The sequence below is a fragment of the Meles meles genome, chromosome 1, assembly GCF_922984935.1.
Source record: "Meles meles chromosome 1, mMelMel3.1 paternal haplotype, whole genome shotgun sequence".
Taxonomy (NCBI): Eukaryota; Metazoa; Chordata; class Mammalia; order Carnivora; family Mustelidae; genus Meles; species Meles meles.
This window is the reverse complement of record NC_060066.1, coordinates 202,733,538-202,758,306: the sequence shown is the minus strand read 5'-3', so window position 1 is coordinate 202,758,306 and position 24,769 is coordinate 202,733,538. Positions and strand designations below refer to the sequence as shown.

Below are 24,769 nucleotides of genomic sequence, written 5' to 3'. Positions count from 1 at the left end.
GTCCAAACACGTACAGGTACCTACAAAGGAATGAGTAAGCAAGTGCGCGGTAGTACCTTCCATGCAGGGACACGTGAGCGGGTGCAGTGGGGTTTCGGTAGAGTAACTTTCTTGGAAAGAGGAGGCCTGGCATCCACAGAGAGGAAGTGGGCCAGGGGAGGTGGAGGCCGGCGGGAGAAGGGGAACAAAGGCCACCTGGTTTGGCAGAACCAGAAGAGGAAGTTGGAAAAGTGAAGTGTGGCAAGGGAAGTCCCAGGGGATTACTTCTGTCCCTTGTCAGCAAGTTTAGGGATGCTGGGGGACACAGGCTGATGTGAAGGTGGGGGAGGGTGTATGGGCTAATTTCCGAGAGTACTGTTCTCTCCCTCTTCCTTGTTCCCCTTCCCAACATCTCAGCTCACCTCAAGGGCTGGAGAACAGGCTTCTGCTCGGTAGCAGTCAGATCTTTAACTGGGCTCTCACCACATGTCCCGGATGACTGGACACCTGTCCGCATGATCCTGACTCGGTGAGGCCTGGTTATACCCATTCTACAGCTGCGGACTCAGAAGCCAGGGAAGGGGACTCTCCTGCTGGGCTCTCAGAGCCAAGAAGAGGGGGTGCTGAGTTTGAAGCCCCTGTCGGTGCAATGGTCCAAACCTTTGGGGGCTCCAGGGCTCCAGCCCTGTTCTGTTTCCTTCCTGTCCCTCTCCTCCCACACACTTGCCACCCCCACGAGAGGCGACTGGCAGCAGCTCACAGGCCACCAGACTTTCAGCTGGAGACAGCTATGCCCCCAAGGGTACCTCTAGAAGTGTCTGGAGACAGTCTTGGTTGTTACAACTTGGCAAGGTTCGGGGAGAGGAGCGTGGGGAGGGGGCCCCTGCTGGGTCTCATGGTGGAGGTCAGGGATGCTGCCCAGCACCCTGGGTGCCCAGGACGGCCCCCACCACAGAAACGCATCAGGCCACGCGCGCGTGCCCTCGTGGTGCTGTGGCGCAGAAGACGGCTCCTGGAGCAAATGGGCTCGCCCTTTCAGATGCCCGCTGGGGGCTTCCTCCAGTCTTCCTCCAGTCTTCGCAGACGTGCTGGCAGGTGTGGGTAGAGCATTCCCTGCAGATTCTGGACCAACATCCTTCCAGCTGTGCACGGATGCTTTACAGACATGGGCATAGCCACTCGGAGAGCCCCTGACAGAGACTTCCTCTTTGACCAAACCCTGCTTGGGCTCCCTCGAGCTCTTTTTCAAAGAGGGCTGGACTTTCAGACTCCTGTGTTCGTCTCTGCGCTGACCTGCATTCTCTCCAAGAACCTCTTTGAGCCGGCTCAGCCAGGAGCCCCCACCCTCATATCTGATCACCCCCGACGTCTGACGGGGCTCCCCATCAACCTGCCACCCCCAGGTGATGTCACCCTGGCCTGTCATTTGCAGGAGTCCTGCTAGGTGGGTTTTGCTAGGATCCCCTGGCCCCCTTAGTAACTTTCCATCTGTTGACCCCCATCCTGCTCCTCGGCCACAAATTCCCCTTTTCTTTGTTGTATTTGAAGTTAGACACAGTCTCTGTCCCACCCCCGCCGCCCCCGAAGTGGCCCCACTTCTCTCCAGTGCCCCCTTGTGTCAAACCCCCTGCCCTGTGCTTTAACAAATGTAACTGAATGATTTTTTTGTTTCACATCCGTTTCAGGTGGAAACAGGGAAACCTCCGGCTGATTTTCCTTCCAGATGTGCAGGGAGGGACCAGCTCCTGGGCAGGTGTGCAAACCCCCACCTACACCCTCCCTGGGGCGGGGACCGTACCAGGCAGCTGTGGACAGGGCGGTGGCTGTGGGAGGGAGGAGGTGGAGTCTCCTTTTTCTAGGGCAGTGTCACCAGCCTCCCGCCCAGGGGCACGGCCCCAGCACTACCTTGCCAGTGTGTGTGGCTGTGTGAAGCTGGGGCCTGTCCCCGGAGCCTTCAGAGAGATCACAGACCTTACAAGCCCTATGTTGCTGGACCCCCAGAACACAGAACATGGCAGATGGGGCACAGGCCAACCCCAGAGTGTTCAGGAAGAAGGTGCTGGTTAGGCATCCCCCTGGGTGGAGGGGCCCAAGCCTCGGGGCCACTTCTCCTTGGAGAACCTCCAGGTATGTGCCTACTACCCTGGGATGAAATCCTCCACGGGGAGCAGCAGGGATGGGGCTGGGGAACTGGCACCTAGGGTTCATTTCTTCAGAAAGAAGAGCTCTAAGTTTCTGAGTGATGGCTGAGATATGTCACTGCATTTTCAGCACCAGAAGGGCTTTGGGATCATCTAGTCAATGCTCACAAGGCACTTGAGGCCCAGAGAGGGTAAGAGATCTACCCGAGGTCACACAGCAACTTGGAAGAATAGCCAGGATGAGAATCTAGGGACCCAGGTCTCTTGGCTTCAAGTGCAAGACCCAGCCAGCAGGTTGGGTCATGTGACTTCCTAGAGTGTGTATGGAAAGGGGGTTGGTTCTGATCCGTGACAGTGGCCCGACCCCATGGGACAGTGAGTTTCCTGTCTTGGAAGCTGGTGCAGGAAGGGCATTCCTACTCAGGGTAAGAAGGAAGGAGGTTCCTGGTGCCTCCTGGCTCTGCCATCCTGGGGACTGTCCTTTCAGCAGATGCTGGGCAGGTGGGGGTTGCTCCCCACAGAGCCCGGGTAGCAGGAGCAGAGGCCTGAGGGGCAGCATTGATAGGGCCTCTAATGAGGCCCGGGAGGGAGCAGCAGGCCTGGAGCTGCAGGAGAATGGAAGGGACGGACCCAGGACTTGGATTTTTCTCCTCTCTCAGATCTAGCTTGGGTATGAAGAAGTTCTTCACCATGGTCATCTTGGCTGGCAGCGGTGAGTAAAGGCTCTGGGGAGACTCCTCTTTCTCTCCTGCTCCCAGACTTTCTCCTGTGACTTTGGGCACCTAAGTTCTCCAGCCACCGGCTGGCAACAAGCCTGTGGCCTGGGCTGCCTGTCTGGGCCACTAGGGAGCCCTTCATTGTGTCTTGGGGCTGTTTGCTGCCCCGGCCAGCCGTCAACACACCAGGGGCCCTTGGTTTGGCATTTACGAGCCTGCAAGGCGGCAGGGCCCAGAGCTGAGCAAGCGTCATAAAACGGTCATGTTTGCTTAGGGCGTCTGGCCGCCCCAGGACAGCCTGGGTGTTTGTGTACATGTGTACATTAGACAAGAGCTAATGAGTTTGTGTGTGGCTGTAAGCAAGTCTATCTCTGCGTGCAGAGGTGTGTCTCAGCACATGTCAGGAAAACATGTAGGTATATGTTAATTGGGACACCTGGACCGGCATGAGGTGTGGGTAGCAGGTGTCTGTGAACGCACAAGCCACTGGGGGCAGGGCCTGGGGGCCCCTCCTTTCCTGGGACTGCTGTTCCCAGGCACACTGCCTGGGGACAGCTGAGGCTCCTGACACAAATCTGGCCCCACACACAACTGGGTGTCTTGGGGAGGCGGGAGGTGGCCGGACCCCTCGCTGACTTCTCCTCCAGCCTGTTATACAGCATCCAAACACAGTCTGGTTTGAGGGAAAGAAAGAGACACCAGTACAAAATAGGGTTCAACGCGGCCAGATGTGAGAAGGGGGGGGGCTTGAATCTGCTGCTAATGTGATTGTTGTTTAGAAAACAAGCATCTGCCTTGAGCCCCATGTGCAGGCCGGGGACCGCTCCCGCCCGACGGAGCGCGGACTCCGTCTCTTCTGCTTGGAGCGCGAGTGTGGGTCGTAGGGCCGCACATGTGCCTGTGTGCAGGCATGCGACCGAGTCTGCGAGGTGTATGTGTGATCATGGGTGTGTTTGCGGGTGTGAGGTGTGTGAATGTGTGAGGCGTTTGCGGGTGAGTGTGAGCAGGACTGTGTACGTAACAGTGTGTATCCGCATGGGAGATGTCTGTGGGTGTGTCACGGGTGTGTGCTTCGGCACACGTGTAGTGTGTAGGGGCAAGTGCGAGCGTGCATCTCGCCTGAGGGTGCTGTGTGTGAGGTGGGGGATGTGTGCAAAAGAAGTGTGTTTCTACGTGCACTATGCATGGCTGGGTGACTTGTGTGTGTCTGAGTGTGAGGTCGCTGGGTGTGACCATGTGACTCTGTATGAAGTACGGGTGGGTGAGTGTGTGTTTGTGGGTAGTGTGTTCCCCAGAGTGTGGGGTGCGGAGGAGAGTCTGAAGTGTGTGTGTGTCCATGGGAGTGTAATGGGGTGTGTCCCGGTGCATGAGGTGTGGGGGGCTCGTGTGATAAGCCCACCTCATATGGAGCTGCTGTCAGGGCGCCCTGGGGAGGGAAGCTGCTCCACCCCCACACCCCAGGGTAACACCTGCACAGCCAGATTGCAGTGGCAGGAGGCGGGGCTTCAGGCTAGGGAGCCAGGAAGCCAGGACCCCACAGGGCACCCTGCAGGAGTGTGGCGTTCTCCCTAGCTTGGGCCATGGTGTCAAAGAGCTTATGCAACCTGCTTTACGGTGCCGCAGCGCTCAGGGAGAAACCTGCTTGCAAACCCTCAGGTGTCTGGGTTTGACTTCCAAGGTCAGATTCAAGATCAGACTCCCCGTGCTGCTCGGCATGCCCACCCTGCTCCAGCAGCAGGACGCCAACACAGCGGGAGGAAGGGCTGGGGGACAGAGCTAGCGTCCCGTTTCTCCCTCCCCTCACCAAGAGCCCTCACACCCTTGCGCAGCTTAGGGATGGGCTCAGGCCCAAGGGACATGGGGTCCTGCCTCTCCCTGCCCCAAATTCCGCTGACGCGTGTACTTTGCTCTGCACCATCCTCTTAAAGCCACTTGTCCCAACTCCTTTCCCACTTCCTCTCTCCTTTGCTCCTTATTTTCTGCAATGACAAAAATCACCCAGCCAGCAGACAGGGAGGCTCGGGAAGAGCAGGGGTCCCCAAACCCATTAAATGGGGCTGCAGCGGCTCTCCTGCCTGTGTGCGGGGCAGCCTCCCCCGAGTAAAAACTTTAGCACCTGGCTTGGGGTTGACTCAGCGGTGAGCGTGGAGGAGATACTGAGTCAGCACAGGCCCAGGGCCCAGGAGTCGGGGAGCAGGGGAGGGGAGAGTCTGCCAGGGTGGGCTGGCCTGGCAGGTACGGAGAAGCTGCTGAGTTTGCTGGTGTGGGAAGGGGTCATTGCGCTATTGCTTCCTGTGAGACACAGACCGAAGGAGAAAGGGTGTGTGTCTGTGTGTCTGTCTGTGTGTCTGTCCATCTGTCTTTGAGAGTGACCAGAGCGCTGAATCGTCTCTGACTTCATCATGAATGGCACCAGCCCCAGGACTGTGGCAGGGACACTGAGTCCTTGCTAGAGGCAGAGAAGCCAGACCAAGCCCAGGGCCCAGAATCAAAGCCCTGTGTTCAGGGGAGCACATGGCATTTGTGAAGCCTGTTACAGTGAGTGGACTGGGCATTGGGGTCTCACTGCCTGGGGTCCAAATTCTATCCCTACCGTTTTTGATAATGTTCTCAGGCAAGCTGCTGGGTGCTCTGGGCCTCAGTCTCCTCATCTATAAAGTGGAGATAATAATACCACTCAGTGAGTTAATGCATGGGAGTGGCTTAGGACAGAGCCTGGCACAGAGCACTCAGCAAATAGCAACAATGATTACTTTCTAAGGGCCCTAGTGCCTCACAGTTGTTTGTTTGTTTTAAGATTTCATTTATCTATTTGAGACAGAGAGAGTATGAGCAGGGAGAGAGGGGCAGAGGGAGAGGGGGCAAGAAGACTCCCCACTGAATGGGGAGCCCAACACGATGTAGCACCTGATCCCAGGACCCCGGGATCATGACCTGAGCCGGAGGCAGACGCCTAACAGACTGAGCCACCCAGGCACCCCCCTCACAGTTTTTTATACATTGCTTCCCTTCCCCTCTGTGCTCACCTTCCCTCCCGCCCCCCTTCCCTGGCTCTGGGGTGTGGGGAGGACAGTCACTCAGATGGGGCAGGGGTAGGCACCCACCAGGACACTCACAGCACCCCTTGATTTTCTTGCAGTCCTGCCTGAGGCCCATAGCAGCCTGCTTAACTTGAAGTCCATGGTGGAAGCCATCACGGAAAGGAACGCCATCCTGTCCTTCGTGGGCTACGGCTGCTACTGTGGGCTGGGAGGGCGCGGGCTGCCCATGGACGAGGTGGACTGGTAGGTCCCGGAGTGCCTGCGCTGCTCCTGCGTCAGGACAGGGAGGGGAGACAGTGAGGGTTGGACTGGTCTCCATCTCTGATAGATGGGGGAGGACTCCTTTCCCAAAGGATGAGGCTGGTTGAATGAGTTAGTGACCTTGACCCATGCCCTCCTCAACTGTCTTGGATGCTTCCTACTGTCCTTCTCCAAGTCTTGGGCTTGGAGGCATTTGAACTTGCACTCTTGCCAGGAAGGAAACATTGATCTGCCCCCAAAACACATGGGAGCAATGAACACGCAGTTCACGCTCAGCAAAAGCAAGGGCTGTGACCTCTCTTGCCCCCATCACCTTGGGGGCTCTGATGGAGGGCTGAGCTTCTTCCATCAGACTGCAGACCGAAGCCATGGTTACTTTCTGCTCCTATCTCCCCAGAAGCAGCCGGCACCAAGTCTGGTATCATGGGGGGCAGGAGAGGGGGGGAGACTTGATGAATGCATGTTGACTAATTGCCTTCCTCCACCAGAGGGGCTGGGGTTGGCTACGCTACATTTGCTTCCTGTCCCTGCAGACTTTGTCTCTCCCTGACCATCCCGCATAGCCAGGCATGGCCCCTTCTTATAGCCAGGCAGGCTCTTTGGACACTGACTGAGCCCCGATTCTCTTTCCCATCCTGACGGCATTGCCAGAGAGCCTGATGCTTCCTGCCTCCCGCAGCTGCACTCAGGGCTCTCAGGGGGAGAGCTGGGAAGCAGGATCATGGGCAAGAAACTGGGACACTGGCCGGGCTCTGCCTGGCTGTGTGACTTCAGTCATGTGACTGCCCCTCTCTGGGCCTTAGTCTGCAGGTCTGCTCCGTAAGGAACTGGTACAGATTGTTGGGGTCTCTGACAGTGGGAGACAGGCCAAGTCTGGCTACATGGCCTGCTATCCTCCACCTGCCCCTAGGTGCTGCCACGCCCATGACTGCTGCTACCAGAAGCTCTTCGACCTGGGCTGTCACCCCTATGTGGACCACTATGAGCACACCATTGAGAATAATACTGAGATCGTCTGCAGTGAGTCCTCCCTCTGCCATTCCCTCCTCCCCAACCTAGGAGAAGGGCTTAGATTGCCAGTCCCTCCCCCACCACCCTGTGCTGAGGCTGTGCACGCGGTTGCCAGGCAACAGACAGGATGCCCAGTTAAATTTGAGTCTCAGATAAACAATGAAAACTATTTTCACATCATTATATCCTAAATATTGCATGGGACATACTCATACTAAAAAATTCAATGTTAGTGTAAAACCAATTAGTGTTAGTGTAAACATAAGAATTAGCATAAGTATATCCCATGTAATATCTGGGACATACTTACATAAAATATTTACTGTTTGTCTGAAATTCAAATTAGCCAGGCTTTTTGTTCTTGTTCATTAAATCTGAGAACCCCGGCAGTGGTCCTCATCCTGATGTGCTCTAATCCTCCAAGCCTGAACGAGCACCCTCATTCCCTGGTCCTTGATTCCTCAGCTCCTTGGGGTTTAAGGAGTAGTTCTAAGTCAGTGGGTCTGGTTTTCAACCAGATCCTCTGGTGATGGTGAGACTTTGTGACATGCTGACCTGGGTTCAAATCTGGATTCTGCCAGAACCTCCTGCTGGGTATAACCCTACCCAAGGTGTTCCCTTACCTGGCCTCAGTCTCTCCATGAGTCCTTGGAAGAGTTTGGATCAGAGCAGACCTATTTCCTTCTAGTTCTGTCTTTGAGACCCTGCTGGAAGGTGGCCTCATCCTAGGATGCTCAGTGTTTCCAGGTTTTAAGGGATGAGAATCAGGCCCGGCAACATTCCCTCCCTTGCCATGGACTTTCCAGGCCATTGTTCAGTTGAGGGATGTGACATTCAAGTTAATGGCTCAAATGTCCCTGCCCTGTCTCCCCTTAGGTAGCAGGTGCCTCCTGGCCTGGTCCCTTGGACAGCCCCGGGCTCCCTTTGTCTCCTTGGCTTAACCAGGTTCTGCTCACTATTCTTCAAGTTCACCAGCGAGCCCAGCTTTGCAAAGAAACCCCAAGCCTCCTGTTCTCTGGTGGGGAACTGGGCTCAGGTGGGGCCCTCTGGGAGCCCAGGACCCTGAGGTCCCCGTATTCTGCTGTTCAAACAGTGGAGTGGCAGGGCTGGCTTGGGAGAGCGAGGTGGTCCCTCATTAAAGCATTTTAGGGATCCCCAAAGGTCATGGACTAACTCAAGCAGGGGTTTTCGCGTTAGGTGCTGGGGGTTCCTGGTGTCACGGGGCGTGAACAGTGACTAGGTCTTAAGCCTTTGCCCGTGGGTGGCCCTGCGCCAGGTTCTTTAGGAAGCGGGCCTTCCACTGAGGCTCCTTACCACCAGCTCCCTCCAAAGGTGGGGGTCCTGTGATTCCTGTGATGGAAGAGAGGAGGCCCCGGGGCGGGGAGTTCCTGACCCCTGGGTGTCTGTCCCAGCTCTACCTTGGGTTGGCTGGGTGACTTAGGTAAACCAGCCCCCACCCCTCCCTGGGCCTGCCTCAGTTTCCCCAACTACAAAGTGGCCCATTGGACTTCAGGGCTTCTCCGATTGAAGTGCACCGCAGAGCCACCGGCAGGGCGGTGGACACAGACGGCGGGACCCGCTGAGCCGCGGGCCTGGGGTGAACCCCCCGTGAGGCTCTGCTGCCCGCCCCCCACCCCATGGGACCACCTTCTGAGGCCCACAAGAACCTCTGCCCCGTGCAGGTGAGCTCAACGAGACGGAGTGCGACAAGCAGACGTGTGAATGTGACAAGAGTGTGGTTCTGTGTCTCCGGAACCAGACGTACCACGAGAAGTATCGAAACTACCTCAACATCTACTGTCAGGGCCCCACGCCCAACTGCAGCATCTATGAGCCGCCGCCGGAGGCAGCCTGGAGACACACCGCCCTCACTCCCCCTGCACCTCCCTAGTGCCCTCTGGGGACCAGACAGACTGAGCAGGGGGAGCTGGGGCGGGGGGAGACTGGGAGCCCGGGGGCTGCCTGGCTGCTTCTCCCTGGAGCCCTTCCATGAGACTGGCCCCCTGAGGGCTCGGGAAGGCCTGGGCTCTGACTGTGGCCCCCAGGCTGGTCCAGCCCGGCCCCGGGCGTGGCCATGTTCCACCACCAGTCCTAGACTTGGCGGGGAACGTGCGGCTTGTTGGAAGGCAAGGCCTGAGAGAGAGGAGGTCCCCTGAATGGGGCCTCTGCTCCTGGCCACAACCTGACTTGCTCAGCCTGACCCTCCAGGTTGGACCCCGGGGACTTAGAAACCGAGAGTCTGAGCTGCCGGCACAGCCCCCCAGAGCTTGGCGTGTTCTCAGACAGGTTCCCAGACCGATGGCGGGCTGGTCCCAAGACCTGGGCTCTGGGGGCCTCCTGGCTGCCCCTAGGAGAACTCAGGGTGACCCTTGCTTTCTCCCTGGAGCCCCAGGGTAGGTGGCCCGGAGTCAGAGGTGGCCCGGACATCAGAGGGTGGCCACAGTGCTTAGCATCTCAGCCCCAAAGTCTGGTCTCAGAGCGGTCTCCAGGGCTCCGACAGAACCCACATTCCTAGCAGCACTCCTCTCGGTGCAGGGTGACCCAGATGGGGGCACAGATATGCCCCCAAGAACTCACAGTCCTTCCCCTGCCTCCCTGCTGAGCCGCCGGGCCTGCCATATGGCATGGCCCAGAGGAGCTCCCAACCCCAGGCTCCTGGGACCCTGACAGACATGGAAGTGACCTCCCCTCCTCCAGCAGCCAGGCCAGTGGGTGGAGCGACCCCAGACCCTTCTCTCCCTGCCAGGGAGAGGCGAGGCTGCACCCTGGGGTCAGAAGTCCTCTCAGTGGGGAGGAGGCTGAGGGCGGGGACCCACCTCCGTGAAGGGAGAAACAAAGGCAGGAGGGACCAGGTCCAGGTAGGAGGCTGTGGGCAAGATTCAGGAAGGCCGTGGGGAGAGAGCAGCGTGCAGAGGGATGGGAAGGGAGAAAGTGGGAGAGAGGTGGGGTCCAGAGGCATCTAGACCTCAGTGGTCTGGGCAGGAGAAGTGGGGTAAAGGAGCCTGGGCTACAGGACCCCCCTTGGGCCCAGGTTCCCATTGAGCCCATGAGATTGTGGGCCGAGGTGGAGAAGGATTGGCCTCGGGGGGAGGGGGCTGCAGCTTTCTTGACTCTGCGCGAGCACTGCTATTTCTCCAGGTGCACCCTCCCCTGTCCTGCCCGCCTCACCTCCTGACCTCAAGCTCAGCGGCCTCCAAGTAGCCAGCACGCCCTGCCTCACCCCGATGACCCCCTGGCCCAGCACTGTGACTCACCTGGACACCGAGAGCAGCCACCAGGAGCTCGCCCTGCCCTGCCAGCCACCCGTAGGCCGCTGTCAGCAGGAATGGCCAAGAAAGCCGGAGGCAAGAGAGGCATGGGGGTAGGGAGAGAATGCCCCCCCCCAAACAGCAGGATGGGGCAGACGCCTTGCCCAGTGGCACCTTCTAGAACACCGGTCTTGGAGACTGAGGATGAAGCTATTGGCATCAGCTGTCACCGTGCGTGAGAGGAGGTCCTTCCACCGCTCACCTCCCTCTTACGTGGTGGCTGTGGTCTGCTGTGAGCCTCATCGCTGACGTCTTCCAGCTAACGAGCTACCCTCTCCCGGCCGTCTTGGGAGGGCCTGTTATCTCTGAGCCGAAGCCCCCACCAAGCCAGGGGTGGGACCACAATGGGGCACCCAGTGTCCCCGCTGGACTTGGGGTCTGCAGAAGCTTCTGCCCCTCCCCTGTAGGGGTCCAAGGTTTCGGGCTGTGCCTCTCCACCTTGCACACCTTCCACCCCAGAGAGTCTGGGCCCATGTGTTGGGACTAGGTTCTGCCACCCAACAGTCTTGTCTGCCCCAGCGCCCACCTTGCCCCGGCCTGTCCAGGATGCTGCACCCCACAGACACTCCCTAGGACTCAGCATACCCTCCTCAATCTAATAAAGTCCTCCTGCCTCAGCTTCCCACTGCTCATCCTCCTTGGCTGGGCGCGCACTGGCCGGGCATCAGGGGAGGGCACAGAGACTCTGTCCAGGGTTTGCAGCTCTGGGGAAAGCAGGTTCCCTGACACCCAGCATCTGGCATGGCCTGTCCCCTTCCTGCCCCGGGGCCTGGATGCAGTGGTCCCGCTCTAGCAGAGAGGCGAGTGTCAGGAAGGCTGGAGAGTGGTGTGTTGCAAGGGTTGGACAACGATAACTGTTGGGCTGGGTGCTTGTCAGGCATCAATCTCCACCCTGTCCTTTACTGTTGAACATCTGAGGCCCAGAGAGGGAAAGTAACGTGTCCAAAGTCACACAGGTTGTCAGTGATGGGGCTGGGTCTGACTCCTCGGGATTGACTTTTTTTTTTTTTTTAAGATTTATTTTCTTTATATATTTATTGGGAGGGGGCAGAGAGAGAGAGAGATAAGCAGACTCAGAGCTGAGTACAGAGCCCAACTTGGGACTCTATCACATGACCCTGAGATTATGACTTGAGGCCAAAACCAAGAGTAGGACACTTAACCAACAAAGCCAGCCAGACACCCTGCATCTGACTTTTAACTGCCCTTCCTTGCACTTTCTTAATGATGACCTGGCAGCTGGGCACAGTGTAGCCAGCAACTGGAAACCCACAGGACACCAAGTCCTGGTCCCTGTCCTACACCTTCTCTGATTTAAGTCCCTTCCCTGTTGTGGGCATCAGTTTCCCCATGTGCAGGGAGACCAGAGAAGCTGTTCCCCAAAGCCATGTGTTTTCCTGGGCACATCTGGAATGATCTGTGGGGCTCTGCTCCCCCCACCTCAATCTTCAGTTGAACAGCTCTGCTTTGCCTCTCTTATGTACTGAGTGTTCACACAAATTACCGTAAGAAGAAAAAGACCCTCTTCAGTAACTTCTTTCAAAGCTTGAAAGCTCCTGGACAAGACTGTCTGTTGGTTCATTCATTCAATGGAACTGTACCGACGGTCATCCGTGAACCGGGGGGGATATCTCTGATCAGACACGGACTCTACCTGAGGAAGCCCAGAGGCTGGCGGTGGGGGCAACATAAGATAACCTGGCTGTACGGGGCCAAGCAGTGTCACGGGAAGCTTGGGGAGCATGGAGACTGAAGCCCCAAGTGTGTCCGTGGCAGTCCCAGAAGGGGCCCCCTATGGGAGAAGGGGTGGAGCACCCAGTATCTGATCAAATTCCTTACCCTCCCCCATTTCCCGGGTGGTCTTCCGTCCACCAGCCTCTCTCCCTGCTCCTTGGCTATACACCCCCATCTAAGAAAAGAGAGTGTTCATAATTGTCGTATGGAGAATGGAGAGCCCAGTTCCATACGGGCCCTTGTTGCAACCGTTCTTGAATAAAATCTGTTTCTACCACCGAAACGACTGTCTGGCTCTGGTTTTCTTTTCTTTTTTTGTTTTTTTAAAGTTTTTATTTATTTATTAGACACACAGAGAGATCACAAGTAGGTAGAGAGGCAGGCAGAGAGAGAGGGGGAAGCAGGACCCCCGCCGAGCAAAGAGCCCGATGCGGGGCTCGATCCCAGGACCCTGAGACCATGACCTGAGCTGAAGGCAGAGGCTTAACCCATTGAACCATCCAGGCACCCCTGGCTCTGGTTTTATAACCGCTGTGGTGCAATGACTCGTGTGAGAGCGGAGTCATCATCACTGGGCCCCTCGCCGTGTCACCCAGGACCCCAAGCGGACATCCTGAGGCTTTAGTCTTCAGCCCTGACTGATTGATGGTGGATCCACTGTGAGCCCCACTCCTGAGCCGGGGCTCTGTGTAAAGGTCCACTGAGGCCCGGCAAGGATAGGTTTTGGTTCTTAAGGTTCTGAGTACACTCTGTGAAGCCGGATGAGAGGTGCAAGATGCTTTGTTTGACAGAGACCTGCCGGGCTGGAAGTCTTTCTTCCGGACCCTTTCTTTGGAGTGGGGATTCACTCCCTGACTCCCGAGGCTGAATATTTTCCCTGGTTCTTTGGGATGCCTCTCTATTCTATTTGATCCTGCTTCTTCCAAGGAAACTTCTCAGCTGACTCAAGCATCCCCCACCCCTTCCTGACCCTCTGCTGAATTTGGAAACTCACTGCTTCCTCTAAGACCTCTCCCTTCCCAAGCCCCGCACCCCCACTTTCTTTGATCTTCCCTTCAGTTCCCCTGTATCCTCTGATATGACACCTTCAAACCCCTGCCTCCTCCCTCCCTCTGCCTGCCCCTGGCCAGACGTTTTCCCTGCCCAGGCCAGCCCTTTAGGTCCTTTCGTATTTAGCTCTCTGTCTCCATAAGTGTTTCTCAAGGGACTCGGGGACCCCTAGAAGCAACCACCTAAAGCTAAGAAGGGAAATGCTCTTTGGAAACAGACTGGATATTTTATTCATTTAGAAGGGCTTTGGAGACATTCTGGCAGCTGCTTGACTTCCCCTCAAATCTCTCCCCTAAAATGTATTCCGTGGCCTCCTTAAAATTACATATTGGGGTGGGGGGGCTCCTGGGTGGTTCAATCAGTTGAGCTTCCAACTCTCGATTTTGGCTCAGGTCATGATCTCAGGGTCGTGGGATCGAGCCCCACGTCGGGCTGCCCACTCAGTGGGGTGTCTGTCTCTCCCTCTTCCTCTGCCCCTCCCCCTGCTTGTGCTCCTCCTCCAAATAAATAAATAACCTCTTTTTAATAAAAATTACATATTGGGGCAACTGAAAAGCTTAAAAGTCTCCGCCACAAACACCGGTAAAAATCTTTGCTCTCATACTGAACACACAACTTCAGCTTGTCCCATCTGCCAGAAACACAATTCAGATAAAAAATACACAACGGATCGAAGATGAGATCCAACTATTTTGTATAAATCAGGGAGTGTGCATCACTAGGTTTTGCTATCCATGGCTAAAATTTTAGAGGGAAACCGGTAAGATCTCTGTCTGCCTGTCAGTTCCTGTGCGTATGAATAGATGTAATGTATATGGGATATCATTCTATTCAAGATAGCATTGCCAGATTAATTCACGACATCTCTTCATGGAGCTCTGTTCAAAGTGGCTTGGATAGAAATCAGCACTTCCATTAATTAAGTATTCCTAAAACACCCAGAAATCTCGAAAAGAACCCAGGTACCATCCAAGCCCATACGATTCAAGCAAATCTTGGTTTAGTGGTATTGGTGGAACAAAACCAGAAATGTCTTCTGAGTTACCAGCAGGAAAGGACAATATGAGCATATGTTTTATTCTGCTGGGGTTTAGTAGTTAAATAAGATAATGTCATACCGACTAGGTGTTTAAGATTATAAAAAATTATAAACTGAACCTGAGGAAAAAATGTCTAAGTCAAGGTACAGTAAAAGTAAGTTGCTTGATATCCGTTCATTTGTGTCGATCAAGCACTGCAGAAAACAGAAAACCCGTGTCTTTAGGTTTTTTAGGGTTTTGTTTCTACAGTGTTTGCCGAACGTGCAGGGACTGTTAATATAGTTAACGGAAATAGCTTGAGATGCTGGAGAGTTTTGCTTGATGTTCTTATATGCTCACCTAAGAACAGCTTCCAAAATTTTTTTAGTAGCTTGCCATCTTTTTTAAAATAATTTTTTAATTTTTTAATAAACATATAATGTATTATTAGCCCCAGGGGTACAGGTCTGTGAATTTCCAGGTTTACACACTTCACAGCACTCACCATAATACATACCCTCCCCAGTGTCCATAACCCAACCACCCTCTCTCTACCCCCCTCTCCCCGGCAACCCTCAGTTTGTTTTCTGAGATTAAGAGTCTTTTATGGTTTGTCTCCCTCCCGATCCCATCTTATTTCATTTATTCTTTTCTTACCCCCCAAACCCCCTACGTTGCATCTCCACTTCCTCATATCAGGGAGATCATATGATAATTGTCTTTCTCTGGTTGACTTATTTCATTAAGCATAATACCCTCTAGTTCCATCCACGTCGTTGCAAATTGCAAGATTTCATTCTTTTGATGGCTGCATAGTATTCCATTGTATATATATACACCACATCTTCTTTATCCATCATCTCTTGATGGACATCTAGGTTCTTTCCATAGTTTGGCTATTGTGGACATTGAGTAGCTTGCCATCTTAACAGTTATGCTAAATTAAATTAAGTAATAGATAGTCATTAACTATCTAAATCATTTCTAAGTCAGATAAACCACTAAGACATTAATTACTGAGCACAAGTGTAAGCTTATATACTTTTGGCTTTTTATTTTTATATGGCATGAAGAAATACCTTTGAGTCTATTAATAAAAAGGGAAAATTGTACCAGAAGAAATATATGTATTTCTAGGAATTGTGAGATGGTATATTCAAAAAATTTACTAATTTATTATAGAATGTTGATATATAGCAGACAGTTAACAAGTGTCTACTTCCTTGTTTTCACTGGAAATTGAGATTCCTGTGGGTTAAAGATCCCAGTCATGTATAAGTGAATTGCTAGAAACTTCTAGGAATAATAAGGGTAAAGAAAAGACTGCATGGAAATTATGCAAGAATGTGGGCTAAATTTCTGTTAAGGAAAAAGGAGAATAATTTTGTCTTCAAAGTAAAAATTGTTTAGAGGTTGATTAAAAGTTATTTTAGGGGCACCTGGATGGCTCAGTGGGTTAAGCCTCTGCCTTCAGCTCAGGTCATGATCTCAGGGTCCTGGGATCAAGCCCTGCATCAGGTTCTCTGCTCAGCAGGGAGACTGCTTCCCCCTCTCCTTCTGCCTGCCTCTCTGCCTACTTGTGATCTCTCTCTCTGTCAAATAAATAAAATCTTAAAAATAATAAAATAAAATAAAAGTTATTTCATAATAAGAAAGAGGAAAATATAGGGCAAAAAAATTTTGCATGGGTATAGAAAGTTGTAGAGGGTGTGTGGAGAAGGAATTTCATGTGTGGTCAAGTTGACTTAGATTGAATTGATTTATTTATAAAGTTTTAAAAATGAGCCCGATAGTGTAAGATGCAAAACTAGCATTTTGTTTTCTTTCTGCTGAAACAAGAAACTTTTCTTGGATGATTGGTCTGCTCTTTCTATGAGATTGTAGAAAGCTTCTCTTTATCTTTTAAGTAAAACTGCCTAGAAAACAAAGATTACGTTTTATCCGAATAATTTCCTGTGTTTACATTAACCATACCATGTCAGTGATTATTTAAGAGAACACGGACTTCTTACTTGTTAAAAAAAATATATTTATTTGAGAGAGGGAATGTGCATGCACAACCGTGGGGAGGAGCAGAGGGAGAAGGAGAAGCTGGCTTCCTGCTGAGCCCCAGAAGCAGGGCTCCATTCCAGGACCCTGAGATCATGGACTTAAACTAAAGTCAAATGCTTAAACAACTGAACCACTCAGGCACGGCCCCCAACCCCCAGACTTTTCACTTTGAGAAGAGCTAGGGGTTTATGGTTTGTTTCGTTTTTACGTTTCTTACAATTTTGCCTTCCCCAAAATCAACTCCTAAATGAAATCCTGGTCTTAAACTGACCTTGCACTGGGTCCCTGGAAAATCTCCAAAAATTCGTTCTTTCACCTTGTAAAAGGAGAGATGTTAAAAATAATCTGGTTTATTCGACAGGTTGGATTGCTTGGACGGCACTGTCAAATCAGAAGTACTTTAACTTTCCTGTTATACTTGTATGGGTAAATATTTTAAATTAAATATATAAATATTTTAGAAAATTGTGAAATTCGTAGAAATTTGTCCATGCTTCATTGTTTATGAAACATCTTGGCATAATGTTATCAGTCATAATTCTAGTTATTATCTTAATGTGTTGTATGTCACAGAGACGATTACATTCCTTTGTCGGTTAATTGTTTTATAATGAGCTCTCATCAGATCTTTAACCACAGCTATATTAAGCCTCTTGTCGTTTACAGATAGTAAGCTTTCCTCTGATGCTTTCCTGAAAGGTCGTGCCAATCAGCTGTCAGCCAAAATGCTCCATTTTCATTAGCAAGGACAATTTCAGAGACCCCTGGAAAGGGCTAGGGCAGGTATTGTGGGGAACAGGCTTCTGATGACATTCAGTAACCTTTAGATCACATTGCTGACCTGAGTAAGGGTTTCCAGAACCAGTAGAGAAGCTGACAGGTTCATCAAATTGTGAACCCAAGATCAAGCAGAACAAGAATTAATTACGTGGGACTGAATTAACCGGTGAAGGATGATTCTAGTTTTCCCTTCAAATGTTGCTGCTTTTTTTTTTTTAATGTTCTATTTTCTGGGTTTACAGAACTGCTTTCCCTTCTCTCTCAAGCTGTCTATAATTCATGACAATTTAGTAGATGGTACTTTTGCAAACAGAAACATAACAGGCTATCTTTTCTCCCTGCCTGACGCCTCCAGAATTTAGAAACTTACACTGAATATTCTTATTTTCATGGCAATATAATTATTTGCAAAAGTTCAAGAAGAGTCCGTTTCCTTATGACAGAATGTCATTGGAGACTGGTTATATTCCCAAGGCCTTGACTGGAATGTCGTGTTTGAGAACACAATGGAAGAAACTAAGGTTGATTCATGGAACCCTTCTGGAAAAACCAGCCTGGGACCTGGCTTTGCAGGGCTCCCGGCCAAGGCAAGTAAGGAAGGTCATTTCCTGGCAGACCCAGCGACCTTAGGCTATACTGGGGATCTTGAAAGGAGAGGAATTCACCCAAATCTATAGGCATTGCCAGAAAAATCGGGTGGTGACTTTTAAGTTTTGCTTCCTAACCTTGAGAGGCTCTTAAAAGGCTAGCCTGAGATTCCTTACAAAAAATTCCAGTAAAGCAAAGTTTAAAAGGCCTATGTGGCCAATTACCTTTTTCACTGCCCTTGTGTGAACAGTTGTGTCAAATCTAATGAAATTAGATGTATTGTAGAAATGGGAATCAACAAGGGAGGTGCCTATAGAGATAGAGTTTCAGTGTTCCGATGGGAAACGATGGCGCATACCCTTGGCTTTTTAAATGATAGTCCTATTCATTGTTTTTGAGCTGTTTTTGCCCCTTGGTGAAACTCCATTTTCCTCTCTACTTCGATGTCCACCTGTAGGCTGGACTGGGCTCTGCCTTCTGCACCTGGTGTTGGATCTTCTGGTCTCCTTGGAGATCTAGCTAGAACGCTCCAAACTGACGTTTCCGATTTTCCTGCTGACCTGCAGTCACTGAGAACTAAACCCCATTGCCCAGATCCTTCGGGGGGGAGTATCTGAAGAAGCCCTGGGAGCTGAGGCTGGACGCTTCCACGCTCTTTTCAGAGGAATAGACGTGGCCGTGACACCGATGACTGGGCCATCGCCGAGGACATTCAAGCCACAAACCAGGAGGTCCTTTAGATTTCCTCTGGTGTTCTCACTTCACCATCTAAAGATGCTCCAGGCTCAACTTCTAGAAATCTCCACTGGCTGCCTTCTGGGCTCAGAAACTGGGTTTCATCCAGTTCCAGCCATTCATCTTTGGTTTTCTTTTATTTGCATGGAAATCTCCCTCATTGAAATGCCTGGTACTTTGCAACATCCAGCAAACATCCTCTACGACCAAACCTCACAGATGGTTCTGCGGGCCACTTCTGAACAAAATGACTGATGAGAAATGGACTCGTATTGTTCATAAAGGAGGATGTCTTTTTCTTTCCTCGAACAAGAACGGGGATGGACGAAGACTGTCTCCTTGACCAAACTTCAGTCAGACTCCTCTGAGACCTCTCCCCAACCAGACCTGACCGTTGGGCTTCCGTGCCCCTCTTTGCATCACTGGCATGTGGCAAGAAATCTGCCATGTCTGTGTGGCAAGAGCGCCCACCAGTCCTCAACATCTGGTCAAATTCACTCCTCCCCCTGCCTACCCCCCACCGCCAGTGTGGTCACCAGGCCTGCCTTCAGCAAGACTCCTGTTAGATCAGTTTAGCAAGAGCCCCCCCACCCCCACTGTCTTAGCCATTCTCCACCCAGAGAAGCCTCCCCCTGCCCTGCTCATTTGGCTATAAATCCACATTTTTCTGCTTCAGGTGAATGCAGTTGGTATACTGAGGATTTCCCCCCCTCGCTGCCGTAGTTCTTGAATACGATCTGTTCTTACTTGCACCTCCATCCAGCTCTAGTTTTCCACATCAGCATCTCTGCCCAGATCTAGGTCAGAATTCTGCATTTTCTGGAAGCTCAGCTCCCCCCACCCCAGTCTACAGAGCCCTCCAGGGAGGGGCTGCCAGCTCTTTTCCAGGACTCGAGTGACACCTAGTGGTCACTCTGGGTCACCACCCATGCTATGCTCCACATCCCCTGCCCCTCTGTTTCTGGACCCTGTCGCAGACTGGCCGTGCCCAGGAGAGCACAGGACAAGACCAGCTGGCGATCAGCATCGCCTCTGTCATCCTTTACTGCCGTCAACACTGTCTCCTGCAAAGCGCAGACGGGGCCACATGGCCCTGAGCACAACACCCCCCTACCTCCCTTCCTCTGCCCTGCACAATGAGGGTCCTAATGAAGAGCACATGGCGGGCACGAAGTGAGGCCATGGGTGGGAATGCCCCAGCACAGAGTCTGGAGCGGAGAGGGGAAACTGTCAGCACCGGGGACTGGTGCCCTCGGCTGACGTTTCAGACCAAAGGTCTGCAGGGCCAGATTGGCAAAAAGCAGTGGGTAGAAGGAAAAGGGAGCTAATGGAACATTCATGGGGAACCTTCTCCCCAAAATGGAAACCTGGCAAATGCAAAGCTGTGGGTTAGCAAGAAAATCTGGCTCCCTGCATATGGGTGTGAGGGGGAGAGGGAGAGCGGCAGAGAAGGAGGAGGGGAGAGAGGCAGTAGGAAGGTTCTGTGGAGCACGCATGGCCGTGAACCCACAGGTGGGCACCTGGCATCTGTCCAGCCCTGGGCTTGCTCCACTGGGCCTGGGACGCACCACTCCCCCCAACTCAGGATCCGACTGTGAATTCAGAGAGGCGGCCCTCTCCTCCCCAGAGGTTGGCACGGCGATGCGGGCTGTCAGCTACCCAGCTGTGGCTTTCTAACAAGCAGCTGACACCACCAAGTGTGACAAGAAACACAGTTCGGGAGGCAGGGCTGCCCGTGACGCGGGTGCAGGCCCCGGGCCCTGCCAACAGCAACCCAGCTGGAATTCGCATGCTCTGCCCGGCCACCCATCCAGTATCTCATGCTGTCAGGGCCCTGTAAGAAGAATGGGGTGTAATAAACGCCTGCTGTATGCCAAGCAGGTGCTCAGGGCTTTGTGTTTGCTATCTCATTCAATCCTCTCAACGACCCCACAAGATGGGGACTAGTGATGGCTTTATTTCTAGAAGAAGCAAACGGGGTCCCAGAGAAGGGCAAGGTCATGCAGCAGAAACAGGGTTTGAACCCTGATTCCGGAGCCTCCGCTTCAGAAAGCAGCCAGTCCAGCCCCCTCCTCTTGAGAAAGAGGGTGGGAAACGAGATTTGAATCAGAAGACACGGGTTCCGATTCCAGCCAACCTGTTCCCTTGGGCCTTCTATTTCTATCTGTGAAAAGAGGATGAATCATCCCTGAGACCCTCTGATGATCAGTAAGACAATGGATGAGAAAGAGCCTTGGGAAAAGTCAGAGCTACACAAATACACAAACACGAAATGTTTTCGGGACCAGGACAAAATCGGGCCCAGAAAGAGGAGGGGCTTGTGCGAGGTCATCCTTCCTCCAGCTGCCTTCCTCAAGACCTGGGCTTTCTCTCCTGCACCACCCCTGCTCTGCACTCACCTCTGCTCCTGTCTGTGCCCCCCAGCTCCCCGCCCTGCACCAGCCTCCCTCCTGGATCACGCGCTCCTCTCCTCTCTACCTTGCCTGCTAACACCCACTTATCCTTCAGGCAGGTCGGAAGGCTTCCCAGAGCTGCAGGTCCGGATGGGGGGGTGCCCCGAGGTCTGCCTGCCTCAGGGCTCCCTGCTCCTTACTGTGCTGTGGTGTCTGTGTGTCCCTACCTGGGCTGCGAGTCTCAGGTGGAGGGGAGACCCCCCTGCTACTCCCACTGAGTCCACAGTGCCCAGCCCAGTCTCACCACCCTGGATATCCGTGTGATGGATGGTTCAACCCATACCATGAGTTAGTGGCTTAGCCAGAACCTAGGCCTCTCTCTAGGGCAAGTGTTTAAACCCTTGGAGTAACACCCTTGGTCACTGCCCTCCCCATCCCCGAGTCTCTCCAGTTCTGGATTCCTTCTGAGACAAGCCTGCTGAGGGGAACTGTGGGGTAGCGGGGGCGGAGTCTGACAACACCCGGCTCGGGTCCCCTGTTCCGGCCGTGTTAGCTGTGTGGTCTTGCAGTAAATTGGAGTTTTAATAGCACATGCCTGAAGGTGGGTCGCTACTCTGTGTTTGAAGGTAGCCCTGTGTCTGGACAAGGAGGGCACTCAGGACCTGGGGACTGCTTGGTGGGGGTATGCGTGGACTCCCCCTCTCCCCACTTAGGGTCTTGGGGCCCGGACAATGCCCCCACTTCTCTCATCTAGATGGGACCCCGTTTCCGAGCCAACCCAGCAATGCCTGGCCCATCCCAGGAGCCACCAGCCCAGGCACTCACTGACCCAGAAACCCAGTCACCTCACTCCCACCACGCCCTAACACCGCCTGCTTCTCAGGCCCACAGCCACGCCCCCACGGCCATACGTCACGGTCCCCACATCTGCTCGTCAACACTTTCACAGCTTCGCGGACACCCCGGGAGTGGGAATGCAGGACAGCGACTCCAGACTCAGCCCACATGTACACAGTCACATGTGCAAAGCGGCGACTGTGGAGCATCTCCCCTGGAGGGCACGGAGCCCGGCACCTTGGTGGAGGGTGTGCCCGCTGCTCCACCTCCCTCGCTGGCTGACAGCTTCCCCGGACAGCAAGAAACAGCTGGTGAAAATCCGTAGAGAGCTGCTGTAAAAATGCATCCACATTCAAAGGCTGTCCCCTTGGAGGCAGGGCTCTCACTCCAACTGCCCCCAGTGGTGAAGTGATTGAACCTTAGGGGACCCCTGTCACTTCCCTGTGGGTCCCCCCTGACCACCGCAGGCCACGCTCTCGGCCATCTAGGTTGCCCCCGAGGATATTAGGCCTCAAGACACTTGAGTCGCCCAAGTTCACACATGCAGAGAGTGGTCGTGTTGCAGAGAATGGGGTGAGGGGGAGCCTCACTGCTCCCAGGATCAAGCCCAGGCTTCTCAGGGGGGCTGCAAGGCTCTCCTTCACGCAGCCCTGCCCGCCGCCTCACTTGTGTTGGCTCTGGAAAGCCCCTCCCCGCATTCCCTGCTCTCTGCTCTTGAGCTCCTAGCCATCCCCTACATTCCACATTCTCTCTTGACCATGTCCCATTCAGCATATACATCTGCAATTAAAAAAGAAAAAGACAAAGATTCTTGCCCTCATGAGCTTACACGCTGGCGGGGGAGACAGAGGTAGGGTGTCGAGTGGCAGAGAACAGAGCTGGAAGGGGCAGGACCAGGGAGAAGGGAAATGCCAGGAGCCAGTGGGCAGCATCTGGCAGGCTGCTAGGCACCAGCTTTATGAAGACGGGGAGATCCCAGTGCAGCTGGAGGTGGTAGGGAGTGAGCGGTGGGGGAAGCCCATTCCAGGAAGAGGATGGGGCGTTATGGGGACCTCCTGGGTCCCGGGAGGACGTTGGCACTTACAGGGAAATGGGGAGCCATTGCCCAGCATGAGTAGAGCAGGGACCTGGGGGGACGCCAGACGCTGTTCTGGCTGACCGGCTGCTGCGTGGAGAAGAGACGGTAGAGACCCAGCGTGGCAGGGGGTGTGGGGGGGGTGTGGGCGGAGAGAATGAGGAAGAGCAGCTGCCGTCGCCCACCCTGGGAATGGCGGCTCGGACCCGCCATCGTGGCAGCCCTGAAGGTGGCGAGAAGTGGTCAGATTCTAGATGTTTCCTCTCTCGTTTTATTTTTTTAATGTGTGCATTTACTAAGTGTTTTATAAATACATACAGAATCTAGTTTTATTTTGAAAGGAGTGCCAACAGATTGGATGTGGGATGTGAGATATGAGAGAGAGAATTTGACAGGCAGATTTTTGCCCTGGGTGGGGGAGGGCAAAGATGGAGGAGCCCCCCCCCCCCGCCCCGCCAGCGGAGAAGGGGAGAGGCAGGTGGCAGAGGCTGTCTCGTGCGTGCACATTGAATTACCTTCCATCCCTCTACAGGGAAGCTCTGCACACCCCACTGGGCCACCCCGAGAGCCTGCTTTGTGTTTTGGCCCCCAGGTGAGATGTCAGACCCCCAGCATTCCTCTGGGAAGCCTGGCCTGGCCCTCCTGGACGGCAGTCATTGCTCCCCACGCGGATCCCGTACCAGCATATTCTGCAGCCTGCTTTGTGGTTGCTTGTGGACTTGTGTCCCCTGATCTGAGAGCCACTTGGAGTCTGATGCCTCTTTGTTTCTCTGCTCTTAGCACAGGGCCTGGCTTGGAGCAGCCCTGGGAGTGCACCTGTGGGTAGGGGAATGGTTGTCCTTCCAGGAGAGCAGGTTTTCCCAGGGAAAGTCAACGACATCCCTCTGCAGTCCCATGTCTCAAACCCGAGCAAGGCAAGGTGGCCTGGATCTCTCACTGGAACCTCTGTCCCCCATGCGGAGTGCAGTCCTGGCCTGCCTCTTCCTTGGTGGCAGATGGCCCAATACGTCCAGAGCCCCTGAGCTGGCCTCTGCTGTGGTCGGAATCCTGCTGGGCGCCGAGGTGCCTGGCTGGGACCTGGCCACACTAGGTCCGCACCCGCCTCTCTGCAACCACCTACCTCAGACCTTTAGGACCAGAGCCAATAGATACGCATTGACCTCAAGCTCCTCTTCTGTGGTTGTAATGACTAGAGCACACGTGGGTAGGGAGGAGGGAAGGAAGGGGAGAGGGAGGGAGTGAGGGAGGGAAGGAGGAAAGAAGGAAGGAAGGAGGGAGGGAAGGAAGGAAGGGCGGGCAGGTGAATTTACCACTCGACTTTGGCCGCTGAACAAGGCAGAGCCCAGAGCACCAGTTCCCAGACCCTCTGCCGACCACCCCTGGCTTCCCTTACTGTCTTCATATCAGGGAAGCATCACTCAATTCAGATTCTAAGTGTCTGAACTTGAACTTCTAAAGGATGCTATGGGTCTTGAAGTTCTCCCCAGGATACTGAGCCCTGATTTTGTTTGTTTTCTTAAAAAATCTCGGAATCCCTACTGCCCAGCACTGGTGGGGGTACCCGATACTCAGTGGGGGCTCACTAAATGTTTGTTGGATGACTGTGTGATCATAGCCCCTTACATGTTCTCCCTTATCATATGAGCATGACCTTCCTCCTCCCAGACCTCAAGGTACGGGTCAGAGGCCACGCCTGTGATGTTTTCTGGCCTCCAAGGGCAGCACAGTGCTGAGAACTCAGGAGTCTCCAGGAACAAAGGCCCATTATATCAGTGAGCTATCCTGTGTAACAGACCACACCCCACACCTTAGCGACTTGAAGTGGCAGCCTTTATTCAGCTCACAATTCTGCAATTGACAACTTAGCCTGGGCTCAGCCGGAAAGTTTTCTTGGTCCCAGTGAGCTTCTCTTGTGGGTCATGGTCCACAATGAATGGGTTTCGCTGGCCTTTGCCAAGAGTTCTTATATGTCCAATGTCTGAGAGGACACAGCGGGGCTGATGGACTCTGGCTCCCACCTGCCAGTGGGCTAGCCCAGGCTTCTTCTCG

At 53.5% G+C, this 24,769-nt stretch overlaps 1 protein-coding gene across 5 annotated transcripts; it reads left to right on the top strand.

The window, feature by feature from the left end:
• The first annotated feature begins 1,883 nt into the window (after window positions 1-1,883).
• On the top strand, window positions 1,884-12,471 carry PLA2G2F (phospholipase A2 group IIF). Of its 5 annotated transcripts, none has more exons than XR_006815296.1 (6): window positions 1,884-2,106; window positions 2,780-2,832; window positions 5,976-6,120; window positions 7,049-7,158; window positions 8,832-10,007; window positions 10,288-12,471. XR_006815296.1 is itself a non-coding variant. In XM_045980666.1 (6 exons), exons 1-6 carry the CDS (start codon window positions 1,991-1,993, stop codon window positions 10,322-10,324), a joined length of 552 nt encoding a protein of 183 aa, XP_045836622.1. In that variant the 5' UTR covers window positions 1,884-1,990; the 3' UTR covers window positions 10,325-12,471. The 5 variants fall into 5 exon arrangements, 4 of the variants coding, with proteins under 4 accessions (XP_045836622.1, XP_045836604.1, XP_045836590.1 ...); XM_045980666.1 differs by having other exon boundaries at window positions 8,832-8,922; XM_045980648.1 differs by lacking the exon at window positions 8,832-10,007 and adding an exon at window positions 8,663-8,831.
• The last annotated feature ends 12,298 nt before the right edge of the window (window positions 12,472-24,769 follow it).

Excerpts from the sequence above, each read along its gene's own strand:
- PLA2G2F (XM_045980634.1), top strand. The coding sequence starts at position 1,991 with ATGGCAGATGGGGCACAGGCCAACCCCAGAGTGTTCAGGAAGAAGGTG. Across the intron at positions 2,833-5,975 it reads GGTCATCTTGGCTGGCAGCG|TCCTGCCTGAGGCCCATAGC; the intron begins GTGAGTAAAGGC and ends ATTTTCTTGCAG. Across the intron at positions 7,159-8,831 it reads TAATACTGAGATCGTCTGCA|GTGAGCTCAACGAGACGGAG; the intron begins GTGAGTCCTCCC and ends TGCCCCGTGCAG.